Source organism: Schistocerca gregaria, chromosome X, assembly GCF_023897955.1.
Source record: "Schistocerca gregaria isolate iqSchGreg1 chromosome X, iqSchGreg1.2, whole genome shotgun sequence".
NCBI lineage: Eukaryota > Metazoa > Arthropoda > Insecta > Orthoptera > Acrididae > Schistocerca > Schistocerca gregaria.
The window spans coordinates 603,461,208-603,478,273 of NC_064931.1; the positions used below are offsets into that span (position 1 = coordinate 603,461,208).

The 17,066-nt window shown below is 39.1% G+C and overlaps 1 protein-coding gene across 3 annotated transcripts in view; it reads left to right on the plus strand.

The window, feature by feature from the left end:
* The window catches only part of LOC126298678 (glutamate receptor ionotropic, kainate 2-like), a 397,907-nt gene extending 382,495 nt beyond the window's left edge, over window positions 1-15,412 (plus strand). For all 3 annotated transcript variants that reach the window (XM_049990109.1, XM_049990111.1, XM_049990110.1), the window contains one exon: window positions 14,749-15,412. In XM_049990109.1, the coding sequence (XP_049846066.1) occupies window positions 14,749-14,928 (180 nt within the window). In that variant the 3' untranslated portion in view covers window positions 14,929-15,412. The remainder of the gene's footprint in view (window positions 1-14,748) is intronic.
* Window positions 15,413-17,066: the final 1,654 nt, after the last annotated feature.

Genomic DNA, 17,066 nt, shown 5'->3' on the forward strand with positions numbered 1-17,066 from the left:
TGTCTCTTATTGACTTATGTGGTATGAATCTACCTATTGCTGTCAATACTGTATCTTTGAATTTGAGCCATATCTGGCCTACACTTACATAATTAGCTTGGAAGGAATGGTGACTCTCTCTTAGGAAGGTATCAAGCAAATTCTTATCTGCTGTTTTAAACAGATATATCTTGCATTTATTTTTAGTGGTTTTGGTAGATATGGTTTTGAGCCTCGCTACAATGACCTTGTGTTCACTAATCCCTGTATCCATCATGATGCTCTCTATTCGATCAGGATTGTTCATGGCTAAGAGGTCAAGTGTGTTTTAGCAACCATTTACAATTTGGGAGGGCTCATGAACTAATTGTTCAAAGTAATTCTGAGAGAAAGCATTTAATACATGTCAGAAGATGTTTCCTGTCTACCACTGCCTTTGAATATGTATTTTCGCCATCAAATTGAGGGTAGATTGAAGTGTGCACCAATTATAACTGTATAAGTGGGGTACTTATTTGTAATGAGATTCAAGTTTCCTTTGAACCATTCAGCTATTATATCGTCTGAGTTGGGGGGTTAGTAGAAGGAGCCAATTATTATTTTGGTACTGCTGTTGAGTATAACCTCTACCCATATTAATTTGCAGGAACTATCTATTTCAACTTCACAACCCATAAAATAAACTAATACCAACAGACAGAAACACACCACCACCTACTTTATTTAATCTATCTTTTCTGAACCGGGTTTGCGCCTCTGTAAACATTTTAGCAGATTTTATCTCCAGCTCTCTGTTACTATAACGATTTCAGCTTCAGTTCTTTCTATCAGCGCTTGAAGCTCTATTACTTTTCCAATACAGCTATGACAATTTAAAACTACAATACCAACTGTTGCTTGATCTTTCCAGAGTCTTTCTAACCTAAAAATCGCCCAGTCCATGCCACACAGCCCCTGCTACCCATGTAGTTGCCTCCTGTGTGTATTTGACACCTGACCTATTTAGAAGAACACAAAAACACCACCACCCTATGGCGCAAGTCAAGGAATCTGCAGCCTACACGGTCGCAGAACCATCTGAGCCTCTGTTCCAGACCCTCCACTTGGCTCTGTACCAAAGGTCCGCAATCGGTCCTGTCAATAATGCTGCAGATGGTGAGCTCTGCCTTCATCTTGCTAGTAAGACTGGCAGTCTTCACCATCTACATCTACATCCATACTCCACAAGCCACCTGACGGTGTGTGGCAGAGGGTACCTTGAGTACTTCTATCAGTTCGCCCTTCTATTCCAGTCTCGTATTGTTCCTGGAAAGAAGGATTGTTGGTATGCTTCTGTGTGGGCTCTAATCTCTCTGATTTTATCCTCATGGTCTCTTCGCGAGATATACGTTGGAGGGATCAATATACTGCTTGACTCTTCGGTGAAGGTATGTTCTCGAAACGTCAACAAAAGCCCATTCTGAGCTACTGAGCGTCTCTCCTGCAGGGTCTTCCACTGGAGTTTATCTATCATCTCCGTAATGCTTTCGCAATTATTAAATGATCCTGTAATGAAGCACGCTGACCTCCGTTGGATCTTCTCTATCTCTTCTATCAATGCTATCTGGTACTGCTGAGCAGTATTCAATCAGTGGGTGAACAAGCGCACTGTAACCTACTTCCTTTGTTTTCAGATTGCATTTCCTTAGGATTCTTCCAATGAATCTCAGTCTGGCATCAGCTTTACCAGCAATCAACTTTAATGATCATTCCATTTGAAATCACTCCTGATGCGTACTCCAAGATAATTTATGGAATTAACTGCTTCCAGATGCTGATCTGCTATTTTGTAGCTACATGATAAGGGATCTATCTTCCTATGTATTCACAGCACATTACACTTGTCTACATTGAGATTCAATTGCCATTCCCTGCACCATGCGTCAATTCGCTGCAGATCCTCCTGCATTTCAGTACAATTTTCCATTGTTACAACCTCTCGATATACCACAGCATCATTTGCATAAAGCCTCAGTGAACTTCCAATGTCATCCACAAGGTCATTTATGTATACTGGGAATAGCGACGGTCCTATGATACTCCCCTGTGGCACACCTGAAATCGCTCTTACTTCGGAAGACTTCTCTCCATTGAGAATGACATCCTGAATTCTGTTATCTAGGAACTCTTCAATCCAATCACATAATTGGTCTGGTAGTCCATATGCTTTTTCTTTGTTCATTAAACGACTGTGGGGAACTGTATGAACGCCTTGCGGTAGTCAAGAAACACGGCATCTACCTGTGAACCCGTGTCTATGGCCCTCTGAGTCTTGTGGACGAATAGCGCGAGCTGGGTTTCACACGACAGTCTTTCTTGAAGCACCTGCTGATTCCTACAGACTAGATTTCTAGTCTCCAGAAAAGTCATTATACTCTAACATAATACGTGTTTCAAGATTCTACAACTGATCGACGTTACAGATATAGGTCTATAGTTCTGCACATCTGTTTGACATTCCTTCTTGAAAACAGGGATGACCTGTGCCCTTTTCAAATCCTTTGGAATGCTATGCTCTTCTAGAGACCTACGGTACACTACTGCAAGAAGGGGGGCAAGTTCCTTCGCGTACTCTGTTTAAAATCGAACTGGTATCCCATCAGGTCCAGCGGCCTTTCCTCTTTTGAGCGATTTTAATTGTTTCTCTATTCCTCTGTTGTTGATTTCGATATCTACTATTTTGTCATCTGTGCGACAATCTAGAGAAGGAACTACAGTGCAGTCTTCCTCTGTGAAACAGCTTTGGAAAAAGACATTCAGTATTTCAACCTTTAATCTGTCATCCTCTGTTTCAGTACCATTTTGGTTACAGAGTGTCTGGACCACCTACGGCTTTGATATAAGACCAAAATTTCTTAGTATTTTCTGCCAAGTCAGTACATAGAATTTTACTTTGAAATTCATTGAACGCCTCTCGCATAGCCCTCCTTACACTACATTTCGCTTCGCATAATTTTTGTTTGTCTGCAAGGTTTTGGCTATGTTTATGTTTGCTGTGAAGTTCCTTTTGCTTCCACAGCAGTTTTCTAGCTCGGTTGTTGCACCACGGTGGTTCTTTTCCATCTCCTACAATCTTGCTTGGCACATACTCATCTAACGCATATTGTATGATGGTTTTGAACTTTGTCCACTGATCCTCAACACTGTCTGTACTTGAGCCAAAACTTTTGTGTTGAGCCATCAGGTACTCTGTAATCTGCTTTTTGTCACTTTGCTAAACAGAAAAATCTTCCTACCTTTTTTAATATTTCTATTTACGGCTGAAATCATCGATGCAGTAACCGCTTTATGATCGCTGATTTCCTGTTCTGCATTAACTGTTTCAAATAGTTCGGGTCTGTTTGTCACCAGAAGGTCTAATATGTTATCGCCATGAGTCGGTTCTCTGTTTAACTGCTCAAGGTAGTTTTCGGATAAAGCACTTAAAAAAATTTCACTGGATTCTTTGTCCCTGCCACCCTTTATGAGCGTTTGAGTCTCCCAGTCTATATCCGGCAAATTAAAATCTCTACCCAGAACTATAACATGGTGGGGATATCTACTCGAAATATTTTCCAAATTATCCTTCAGGTGCACAGCCACAACAGCTACTGAGCCAGTGGGCCTATAGAGGCAATTACCATGTCTGAGCCTGCTATAACCGTGACCTTCATCCAAATTATTTCACATTTCAGATCTCCGTCAATTTCCTTCGATACTATTGCACTTCTTATCGCTATGAAGATGCCTCCCCCTTCAGTGTCCAGCCTCTTTCTGTGGTATACATTCCAATCTGAGTTTAGGATTTCATTACTGTTTACGTCTGGTTTCAGCCAATTTTCTGTCCCTAGAAATATGGGCATTGTGACCGTTTATTAATGAGAGCAGTTCTGGGACCTTTCTATAGACGCACCTGCAGTTTACTATTAGCACATTAATATTGTTATTCCCTGTTGCATTTTGCCTACTCCTACCTTTCCACGTCTCAGGAGGCATCTTGTCGGGCCAAGGGAGAGAATTCTCTAACCTAAAAAATCCACATGTGCACTCCACACATGCTCCGCTACCCTAGTAGCCACTTCCTGCATGTAGTGCATGCCTGACCTATTCAGAGGGACCCTACATTTCTCCACATGATAGTGGAGGTCGAGAAATTTTCACCCCAGATCTCTGCAGAATCGTATGATCCTCTGGTTTAAGCCTTCTACTCGGCTCCAAACCAGAGGACCACGATCGGTTCTGGGAACAATACTACAAATAGTTAGCTCAGATTCCACCCCACGAGTGAGGCTTTCTGCCTTCACCAATTCTGCCAACTGCCTGTACAAACTGAGGATGACATCTGAACCCAGACGGCAGGAGTCATTGGTGCCGACATGAGCAACAATTTGGAGTCGGGTGCACCCAGTGCTCTCTATCACCACCAACAGGGCCTCCTCCACATCTCAGATGAGACCGCCTGGCAAGCAGACAGAGTGAACACTGGCCTTCTTCCGCAACCTTTCCGCTATTTCCCTAAGGGGCTCCATCACCCGCCTAACGTTGGAGCTCCCAATAACTAATAAAGCCGTCCCCCCGTGTGCCTGCTCAGACCTTGCTGTAGGAGCAGCCACATGTGAACTCACAGGCAAAGCGTGCGATGCCACACAGCCAGCTTCCACATCCCTCCGCCTGGTGTGCTGCGAACGCCGCTGAACCCGCCACTCCCCTTGGGGAGAGGGTGGCCCAACCGCGCCCAGTACCCACGAAGATGTCTCGACAGCAGGGACCATGGGTGAAGCAGTAACACCTGGGGTGTACCATGTGATGCACCAGACTCCCCACTGCTGCTACACTCTGAGGTAGCAGCCTGAAGACAGCTTACCACGGCCATCAACACGTTCAGCTGTTCGCGAACAGTGGCCAGCTCCTCCTGCATCCATACACAGCAGTCACACATCCTATCCATCCTAAGAAATCAATTTACTGTATAGAGTTAATCAACTTTTAACTAGACTGCTAATTCGCTAAAGGTGACTGATAGTTGACTAAACTGTGGTTGGTAGACACTTGTTATAGAAAACAATGAAAATAGCACTACCTGTCTCTGGACTGTATTGAAAACAAACACTAGCACTACTGGCACTATGGTTGACTAAAGGGACTGTCTCTGACTGAATTCAAAACAAACACAAACTCTATCGAACACTATTACTAGCACTCAACAATTAAAGGTTCCTAAAAGCAAAAACACTCAGAAAGCTGCCAGAACCAGAGAGAATCTCTTCCAATCCATAGTGACACACGTCATTAGTGCCGACATGCAGTTGGCTGCACTCTGTACCATTCATGGCATCCGGAGCGGACTGTGTTGTGTTGTGTTAAGTTTTGTTTTGTGTTTGTTCTGTGTCCTACAATCTTAAAAGATTTTTTCAATGAATAAATAAGTATTTTACACTACCTCTAATGATCCTGATGTCAGAGGAATGTGCACTATTAACCCTCGAGTAGGTGCACCAATTTTCATCATGAGTGGGCACGCAGAGCGCTTTGTACACATGTAGTCAAAAGCTGTCATTATGCTACCAAAGGAAACATGTATGACCTAAATAACAGTTTAATTTTGGATTATTTATACAACAATACAAAAAATGTTATATTACATTGCTAATTTACTATTTGATTAAACAAATAAGAAACATTCATATAATTCTATTGCTGCAGCTGACATATCAATCTATTCCAACACTTTTTAAATCACATACTCAACAAAAACACTCTTTCATTGCAATATAAAGGGGCAAAGGTATCAGTTATCATAAAGTTCCTTCCATCTACACAGTTAATTGTCTTGCACATTTTCAAGAAATGCTTTACACTTCTCACATGTATGCACTGCTTTTTACATGTCCTTTGCAAACAAAGCTATGGCATGAGCTACACCTTATGATAGTAGAAGTGTTTCTTGCCCACCCACATGTCACACACTAACCTCTTTACTTGGTGGTAGGCTCCTAACTTCTTTCAACATGTTGGTGTTTGTACTGCATGAGGAAAGTTGCAGTGTTGGCATGAAGTGAAGGAGTATTAGCTCTTTCCAATAGCTGAGGCTTCATAACAGACAGTGATAAATCTTTCAAGAAAATTCTTCTCTTCTTTTTTGGATTTGCCTCATTTTCGTGAAAAATTATTTGAGCATTGATTCCTGCTACATCCATTAGAGCATAGAATACAACCAATGGCCATCTTCTTGTCACCTGTGCAATGGTATACGCACCTCCCAGTTTATCGACTCCATCGACTCCTCCCTTTGTTATATTGTAATCCAAAACTATCTTTGGTTTACCTGTAACTTTGTCAATGGTTCCAAAATCATGCATAGTTGAAAGTAATATAATTGCCTTTTTTGTTTCGGCACATATGAAATTAGCGTCATATCATTCTGAAAACCAAATAAAGAGGAGTCGCTAGCCCTACATTCCCCAAGTAAAAATTCTTGTGGGATCTTGAGTTTGTTTTTTCGCAATGTGCTGATGAATGTTATTCACTTTTTCAAAAGGGAGTTGGTTAAGGAATAGCAAGTGTGCCAATTATCCATTGCAAAATTTCTTCCTGAGCCTTCAGTGTGAGTAACTATTCTTCTTATAATATCACAGGGAGAATTAGAAATATCGTGTTGTCCTTTAGGTTGTTTTCCACAATATACTTCAATATTACTAGTGAAGAATGTTTTAGAATCTGATAAAGAAAATATTTATCCTGTACTTCACTGGTTTCTTTCGGATATACTGAACAAAATAACAGCGACACCGGAAAACATGCAACTTTTCAATTACTGTCACAATCATCCTACACTATAAGCGTTCTTGCAGTTTACCACAAAGGCATCCAATATTTGCCTTATTTCAGCAAGTTTATCAGTTACTCTTCTTTCTTTCCTTGTACTTTTGTTTTCAAAATGGATACATCATATAATGAACAGAAGTATTCTGAAGCTTACCACAGCTCTCGTAATCTCCATACTAGCACCATCTACTGTCCACAGTTCAATGACATTTGTGTGGTTTGCTTTCTTAGTCCCAATGAGACACAGCAAACCTGATAATACCATTATTTCACACCTTGTAGTTTCCTTAGTGTTCCTTTCTCTGGAATATTGTACATGTCCTTTCTTAAATTGAATGTGAATGTTCATGTATTTTACAATTTCATCAATCATTTCCAGGCTAAGTATTGTTCATAAAACCTCTGTTTCACTTTTGACCCTTCTGGCAACATGCATAGGTCCAGGGAATATTTTCACAATGTTCTTTTAGTATTCAAAGTCACGTTAGGACATATTTTATTCCATTTACACGTTTTGTCCCTCCCAGTGAAAATACTACCAGTGGAGAGTGGCTCTTTACAGTCATCATCTGAATTGTGTACTTAATCAGAATCTGAATCTTGGTCACTTCGTGGGATAAACTCCTCATCTTCTTCAGTCATCATCATTTTTGTTTTCTGGCACAGAGTTGAACACTGGATCCTCATTGAGTAACCAATCAAGCTCATTGTCTGTCAGCTTTGATTTCACCTTGCACAGTGATACACCTGCTTGACACATGTTATCTTTTGATTTGATTAAAAAGGAATGAAACAAAATTGAAGGAAAAATTACTTACATGACCAGGCGCAGGTGTACAGTGTACACTAAGATGACACACTTACAGTTTATTATAAATTACTGAAGCTCACCTGAACCTATTACAACACAACTTATAACTGTGTTGGGTGAAACAATAATCCAGGAATAGGTAGTGGGCTTGCTATTGTGAAACAACACTGGAACTGTGCACGACAATGTCATTTCCTGTTGGTGCAGTTTCTACACAGGCGTACCCGCTCGAGGGTTAAACAATGAGAGTAACAGTAAATCAATTGAGAACATAATTTTGTGTTGCATGATATGCTACAGTGGCAATGTATGGATGGATGCTTTGTTTTATGTAAGAAACTATTTGTTTTGTCTGGTAGTGATCCTGAATTTAATCTATCAGATGTCACTCTCATACTGCATTGTACTGACAGCACAATTTCATGCATGTAGGTGGAACTTTATATTTCATAGTTGAGCCATACAGTTGCAATTGTTGCTGAAATTCTTTTCTTCAACTAAATAAATTACCAACTGCAGCTATTGAAGTGAAACTAAGTCATTTCTTTCCTCCACTTGTGACGAGCTCTTGAGACTCATGTAGTTGCTGATAGATAAATGTACTTTGAAATATGATCCACTGTATCTTGTGTTTCATTCTGCAATCATTGATGACTATTGCATGTGTAAAATAATTTTTTATCACTAGATGTTGCTTTATCAGCAACTGATCATTATTTACCATTATTGGTACATACCCAGTGAAAATTTCAGACTATATTTTGGCTCCAATGTAAAAATGTTGTACACACTACAGATGAAATGAGTACAAACTTTTTGGATTATCTGGTAACCTTATGTATGTGTATGGAATGTCAGGACATACAGAAAGGTTATTTTATGCTCATTGAAGATCTGTGTAGTAATGTTTTTAATTAGGAACAGCAGTGTGTGGGATATTTTCACTTTAAAGTGATAACATCTTTTGAATTCACATATCATTTTGTCCAGCATTGTTCTTCGGACACAGGATATATCCAACTGAAAGAAATATTTTTACTGAATTGCAACAACCAGTGGCACCAAAATTTCTCCATGACCAGTATCAGCCCTTAAGCCATTTCCATGTGCACACAACTGACTATAAAAAACAGGCAATAAGCATCTTGGAGCAAGGAATTAGCAGTTATACATTGAAAAATTATGAATAATGTATGATAAGAACTGGTCATAAGAAAAATATGTATCCAACTCATCATAAGTAAAATATACGCTGATAAACTTATGAAACTTACACAATAGGGACCCCTGTTTAATATTAGTGCATCATACATATTGGTAGAATAAGAGAAGCTGTTGCATCAAAAAGATAAGAGAAGGAGCTAGGAGAGGGCAGAAAACTTGGACTAAAAAGCAAACACAATTACAGATGTCCATTTCTTTGACAATGTCCTTTAGGGTGCATTTTTCAATTTTATGCAAAGTGGTAAATTAATAACTTGTGCTGTTGATAGTGTGCCTTTTTTTTTATTAGGTGACACACAAAAGCAGATTTCTTGTCTTTCCTTCCAATTTTGATATATGATTTGTATCTGCTGGTATGTCTGATGTAACACTCTATGCATTCTGTGCATTACATTTTACGTATGTCTGCTGCATCAAAATTATTTGTGTTAGTTTCAACTTCATGGATTAGTATTTTACCAAGGTTTTAATATTTTTAACAGGAAATTTTACATTTAATTTATTGAACAGAGTGCAAAGGTTACACAACATATGTTGATAAAAAGGAGCCATAATATGTTTTAAATGTAGCACAGAGTTATGCATAAGCTGATTTGCAGGTTTCAGATGTGAAATTTTCATCTATACAGGGTGTTACAAAAAGGTATGGCCAAACTTTCAGGAAACATTCCTCACACACAAATAAAGAAAAGATGTTATGTGGACATGTGTTCGGAAACACTTAATTTCCATGTTAGAGCTCATATTAGTTTCATCAGTATGTACTGTACTTCCTTGATTCACTGCCAGTTGGCCCAATTGAAGGAAGGTAATGTTGACTTTGGTGCTTGTGTTGACATGCGACTCATTGCTCTACAGTACTAGCATCAAGCACATCAGTATGTAGCATCAACAGGTTAGTGTTCATTACGAATGTGGTTTTGCAGTCAGTGCAACGTTTACAAATGCGGAGTTGGCAGATGCCCATTTGATGTATGGATTAGCATGGCAATAGCCGTAGCACGGTACATTTGTATCAAGACAGATTTCCAGAACGAAGCTGTCCCAACAGGAAGACATTTGATGCAATTGATTGGTGTCTTAGGGAGCATGGAACATTCCAGCCTATGACTCGTGACTGGGGAAGACCTAGAACAATGAGGACACCTGCAATGGATGAGGCAATTCTTCGTGCAGTTGATGATAACCTTAATGTCAGCGTCAGAGAAGTTGCTGCTGTACAAGGTAACGTTGACCACGTCACTGTATGGAGAGTGCTATGGGAGAACCAGTTGTTTCCATACCATGTACAGTGTGTGCAGGCACTATCAGCAGCTGATTGGCCTCCACGGGTACACTTCTGCAAATGGTTCATCCAACAATGTGTCAATCCTCATTTCAGTGCAAATGTTCTCTTTACGGATGAGGCTTCATTGTAAATTTTCACAATCAAATTGTATATTTTCACAATCAACATGTGTGGGCTGATCTCGTCATCAACACAGAATTTCTTTGAAAATTTGGGTAGGCATTGTTGGTGATGTCTTGATTGGGCCCCATGTTCTTCCACCTATGCTCAATGGAGCACATTACCATGATTTCATACAGGATACTCTACCTGTGCTGCTAGAACATGTGCCTTTACAAGTACAACACAGCATGTGGTTCATGCACGATGGAGCTCCTGCACATTTCAGTCGAAGTGTTCGTACGCTTCTCAACAACAGATTCTGTGACCGATGGATTGGTAGAGGTGGACCAATTCCATGGCCTCCACGCTCTCCTGAGCTCAACCCTCTTGGCTTTCATTTATGGGGGCATTTGAAAACTCTTGTCTACGCAACCCCAATACCAAATGTAGAGACTCTTCGTGCTCATATTGTGGACGGCTTTGGTACAATACGCCATTCTCCAGGGCTGCATCAGGGATTCCATGTGACAGAGGGTGGATGCGTGTATCCTCACTAACGGAGGACATTTTGAACATTTCCTGTAACAAAGTGATTGAAGTCACGCTGGTATGTTCTGTTGCTGTGTGTTTCCATTTCATGATTAATGTGATTTGAAGAGAAGTAATAAAATTAGCTCTAACGTGGAAAGTAAGCATTTCCGGACACATGTCCACATTACATATTTTCTTTCTTTGTGTGTGAGGAATGTTTCCTGAAAGTTTGGTCATACCTTTTTGTAACACCCTGTATACATTCACAGGTTGAGAGGTTATGCAATGTTACTTCAATGGTCATAAAATCCAGACACATTTGCAGAGAGCTTTACAGGATGAGCACATTTATGAGTATGATGTTTCCCCTGTGTCCCAGATGCATGCACTGATTTGGTTGGGAAGGGTGTCATAAGGTTGTTGTTTCCTCTCATCAGACCTGCTAGTCCACAGCTATCATAGCTGCTCCTAGATATTCTGCATACTAAGACTGGGATGAAGTGTACGTCTGATCTGTTTCCACACATGTTCTATCAGGGACAGACCTGGGGATCTCGCTATTCATGGGAGTTCCCTAAAATCATGGAGATCAGTAATAGAGACACATGAAGTGTGTGGATGAGCATTGTTTTATTGAAAAATGGTACCATGATACTGTTACATGAGAAGTAACGCATGAGGACACAGGTTATCTACGACATACCGTTGTGCCATTAGAATTCCCTCAATAACCACCAGCCATGAGCTGAAGTCCTGCCTAGCAGTTCTTCACACCATAATGCCAGGTGTAAAACTGCAGTGCCTCTCCAAGATATTGGAAGAATGCAATCTCTCTCCAGATCTCCACTGTATTCACCTATGATGATCATCCAGTCAGGGTATAAATATAAGAAGGAAGGAAGATTGGAGTTTAACATCCCAATGACATTGATGTCATTAGAGACAGAGAAGCTCATGTTGTTTCAAGTCTGGGGAAGAAAATGTGCATGTTCTTTCAAAGTAACCATCCCATAATTTGCCTGGAGCAATTTAAGAAAGTCAAAGGAAATGTAAGTCATGATGGGCAGATGCAGATTTGAATTGTCACATTCCCAAATGGTAGTCAGTTGGTCTAACCTCTGCATAAACTCACTTGGCATGCAGAACTGTGATTCATCACTGGACACAATGGATGCCATTTATCAATAATCCATGCTTCCCAGTCTCAGCACCACTCCAGTTGCAGCAGATTGAGTTGTGGTGTTAACAGCAGCCTATGCATAGGGCAGTAATTTCATAATTTGTCTGCTGCTAGTTTCAAACCAATCATACGGGATGACACAGAATGTTGCAGGGAGTCCATTACTTTTTGTCAGGTGAAAAGTGCAGATGTGGAAGGGTTACCATGGGTTTAGTGCACAATGTAGCAATCCTCCCTTATGGTGATCACATGTAGTCAACTGAAACCTTGACAACAAGCATGCCTGCCCTTGTATTCACATGCAGTCCAACTCTGGGCCTCTATCACACCCAAATGTCCCATAAATCTGTATATTTTATGATCTGACTAGCCAGCTAAATGGAAACCCACAATGATGCCCCTTCCAAACTCTGTCAAGTGCTGATAACACTGTCTAACGTGAGCACATGCTGTCTCTATAGCCCACACAGGTACCACTCAACTTCTGACACTACATGCATATTATAGAACTGACCAGGTCATGTAACAACACTAACTGTGAATGGATCTACGGCATTCTGGTGGCTGTTTCACCTATCACAGATTTCAGAGGCTCTACATTTCTGCCGATGGTATGTAGATGTATGAAGTTACACTGACATCCAACCATGTCCTATAGAACTGACCAGGTCACATAACAGCACTAACCATGAACAGAACTAATGTATTCTGGTGGCTGTTTCACCTATCACAGAGTTCGAAAACTCTAATCATTTACATTCCTACCGATGGTGTGTATGTGTATGAAGTTACAATGACATCCAACCATGTCTTTTTGGTGTTTCACTTTTTCCTCAGACAGTGTATTTTGTCTACAATACTGAAATGAAACCTGTTTTTGGTTGTTGTTAGACATCTAATTCTTTGTTTCTTCTGCATTTCAACACAACTTAAGCAACCTGCTAACCATTACTCTGGCAGAAAGTCCTTTTATGATAGACAGTACTGCTTAGAAAGTTATGAACCTCTTCTTTCACCTCGTCATTGCAGCTGAACTGCTGGGACCACAATTAATGCTGTCAGGTACTGTGAGACTCTAAAAGCTCAAATGGGCAATTCAGATCTGGAGAAGAGAAATGTTGAGCAAGGGCGTACACATTCTCCATGACAACGCTTGCCCACACATCACTTAGCAAACCATTGCTCTCCTGCAACAGTTTCTGTGGAACCCACCCACCCTATAGTCCTGATGCACACAGTGCCAGAAGCTGGAACCCTAAAGCCCAGTGTTTATGTTTTTAATCAGCCATCTGATGTATTTCAATTAATACATGTTGTATTGTTACATAAAAGCCTCCACATTTGGATTATACAATGACATTTACAGAGTGTACTCCACAGTGTAGAGAGAAAGAGAACAGAACAGATTACAGCATAATAAACAGATCATACTTTACAGTGTATTAAGCTATTATTTACAGCTTATGACTGAGTCCCTTGTGTTTAAATTTACATACATACATATATATCGTTCATCAAAATTGATTGACAGTTACTTCCTTTTTTTTTTCACCTTCTAACAATCAGAAAATTCATTTAACGAATGAAATGGATTTTCTCCAATATTTGTCTGACCGTCTGCTAAGGCATTAATATTTTTTATTTGGCTGATACTATTTGGAAGGCAATTGTATAAGTATCTCACCATATGCGTTACACTTTTCTCATAGAGGCTTGTTCTGTGTTGAGTTGTTCTTGTTTTGAATTGATATATATACCAGGTATCCTTCCGAAGAGTCATCAGAGACTAATCTAAACACATCAAAAACAAAATTACAAATATCTGACAAAATTCCAGAGAAAATGTGCCCAATGACACTTAGGAAGGACACCTTCTGTCTCTCTGTATATTGTTTAAATATTTATGAGCTCATATATTGCTCTGTGCAATATGACATAATGGATTCAAAGTGTGCAAAGTGAAATATTTTACATACTTAAATACCAACAATTTGGCTAAATTTTGTAGTGCTTCAATTTTATTTACTCCTTATGCTATTGATGTGCTCTGTCCATCTTAATTTACCATTGGGGCGGAAACTAAGAAATTTTTTAGGGGTTACTTGCTCAGTTTTGTTCTCATTAGTTTTTAGCACCAACTGATTGTGTTATGGTTGATTGTTGTTAAAGCTTGTGATATTTATTTTTTTTGTAATTTAGTATATTTAAACCAGTTATCTAGTCTAAGTAAAACTCATTCAGCTCCATGTCTAGTATTTTTTAGATCCATCCCTGTATTTAATATGTTAGTGTCATCCACAAATACTATGGATTTCTGTTTGATTTCATCAGGAAACTCATTAATATAACTAAGAAAAGCAGTGGCTCTAGAACACTTCCATGTGGCACTGCATTTAGGATCATTCCCATATCTGAGTACTATTTCTTACTCTTCCCTCTTATATTTCTAGCTTTTGGCACCTGTTCATTAAGTAAGATTTTATCAAATTGAATGCAGTGTCTCCCGACCTATAGAATTTTAGCTTGCAATAAATTGAATCAAAAGATATTGATAAGTAATAGAATACCCAAGGTGTTGATTTTACTCTGTCAAGTGTTTGTAGTAAATGGTAAAGAACTTATTGTGTTGATGAAGTAGCAAATTTTTAGCCTTCAATCCATGTTGGTTCCATTGCAGTACTAAGAAGCAGACAAAATGTCATGTGTAATATGTCTAACTAGTGTTTCAGAATGTTAGCAAATATAATGTAATGCCAGAATCATTTCTATATACTTTGTTTTCATTTTCAGATACCTTTCAAAATGTTGTTAATGGAGGAGCTACGGTTTGTTGCCAAGTTACACGGAACAACAAAACCTGTCAGGAAGTACAATCAGGATGCAGAAGGGGAAGATACAAATAATTTCATTCCTTTGAGTCCATACACAAATTCATATGACTTTGTTGACTCAAAGGAACCTCTGACATGATATGCAACTTAATTACATTTTCAAAGTCATTAACAGTAATTAATAAAGTGCTGTGTAAGTAAGTGATACTTTTCTTGTTGGTTTGAGATATATTCCTATTATTTACAAGTACTATAAAGAGTGAGTTAGTTATACAAGGAAAGAAAGTGTGTTATACTATTAAATCTGTGACAATTACATTAGTTGTCACAGCTATTAGCTTTTGTATGAATATTATTTTAAAATGGTCCCTACATAGAGGAAATAAATTGTTAACTTCAGATTTGTTGTTAAAATGTGGATGGAATGTTTACTGAGAAAATGTGTAAATAACTGTATCACACTAAATAGCAGGTTATCAGCACAAACTGAGAAACAAGTCAAAAACAAAGCTACAAGAAATATAATTCACCTAAATATGGAACTTGGGCCTAACACAATAGAGGTACTATTGTCAGATTTGATACAGAAACAGGAAGTGAATAAATGTGAAAGAAGTATGAAAGGGAAGAATAAATGACTTACACAAACTATATGCAGAAAGGCTCTGAATAATAGCTTCGTTATGTTTACATATGTATCTATTTCAATTTGATCTGTGTTCTTGATGAGGGACATTTCAATTACAAAATCCACATCCTAGACCAAGTTCAGTAATGTGCAGCTGTGTGGCTGAGATTAGCTGAGAAGTAACTGGTTTGAATTTTGGTGGTGGAAGAAGTTTATTCCTCTAGTATTTTACTTACAAGGGAAGCGGAGGTGATGGCATGAAGTTCTGATCACCAGATTTTGTGCCATTGTCCAGGATTAAATTCCAAGTCTCTCTGCATATACAGTCTCTCATGATGTGGAGGCAAATGGTGATCCATCTGTTGGATGGGGATGTTAAGTCCAGTGGCCTCTTGTGATATTTTTGAGGAGTGGGCTATGGATCAGCACCAGGTTTCATGCTCTTCCTTCTCTCATCACCATACAACAAAAACATGACACTACACTATGTACAAAAAACTATTAAAGTAACCTATACTCAACAGATACTAATGAGACAAGCCTCTTATATGCCAAGCAGAATGGGGCCATTGTGTGTGGAGGGAAAAAATGCTTTCCACTTATGTGGCTGAACAACCCTCAGGAGTTGCCATATCACTTTTTCTTCCTTCTTTCTTTCCTTCCTATCTTCCTTTCCTTCCATTCCAAGAAACTCAAAACTGAGCCTTAACAGTTTCTAACCTTTACTGTAGTATTTCTCAGTTTCTGTTACTGGAAATAATCAACAGTATGACTACATGAAAATATCTTGTATTATGTATGTTCTGTATGTAGAGAAGTTGCGACGAAGCAGGCTGGGATAATTTTAATTCACCTCTTGTTTTGTCATCTGCTTCCTTTAAATTCATTTTGTTACTTTTAACTATTTACCATTAGCATACATGGGTGAAGGTCACGGTTAAAGCAGGCTCAAACATGGTAATTTGATGTCTCTACAGGCCCCTTGGCTCAGCAGCTGTTGTGGCAGAGCACCTGAAGGAAAAGTTGGAAAATATTTCGAGTAGATTTCCCCACCATGTTATAGTTCTGGGTGGAGATTTTAATCTGCCTGATATAGACTGGGAGACTCAAACGTTTATAACGAGTGACAGGGACAAAGAATCCAGTGAAATTTTTTTATGTGCTTTATCTGAAAACTACCTTGAGCAGTTGAACAGAGAACCGACTCATGGCAATAACATATAAGACCTTCTGGTGACAAACAACCTGAACTATTTGAAACAGTTAATGCAGAACAGGGAATCAGCGATCATAAAGCAGATACTGCATCAATAATTTCAGCTGTAAATAGAAATATTAAAAAAAAGGTAGGAAGATTTTTCTGTTTAGCAAAAGTGACAAAAAAGTGGTTTCAGAGTACTTGATGGCTCAACACAAAAGTTTTGTCTCAAGTACAGATAGTGTTGAGGGTCAGTGGACAAAGTTCAAAACCATTGTACAATATGCGTTAGATGAGTATGTGCCAAGCAAGATGGTAAGAGATGGAAAAGAGCCACCATGGTACAACAACCGAATTAGAAAACTGCTGCTGAAGCAAAGGGAACTTCACAGCAAACATAAATATAGCGAAAGCCTTGCAGACAAACAAAAATTATGTGAAGTGAAATGTA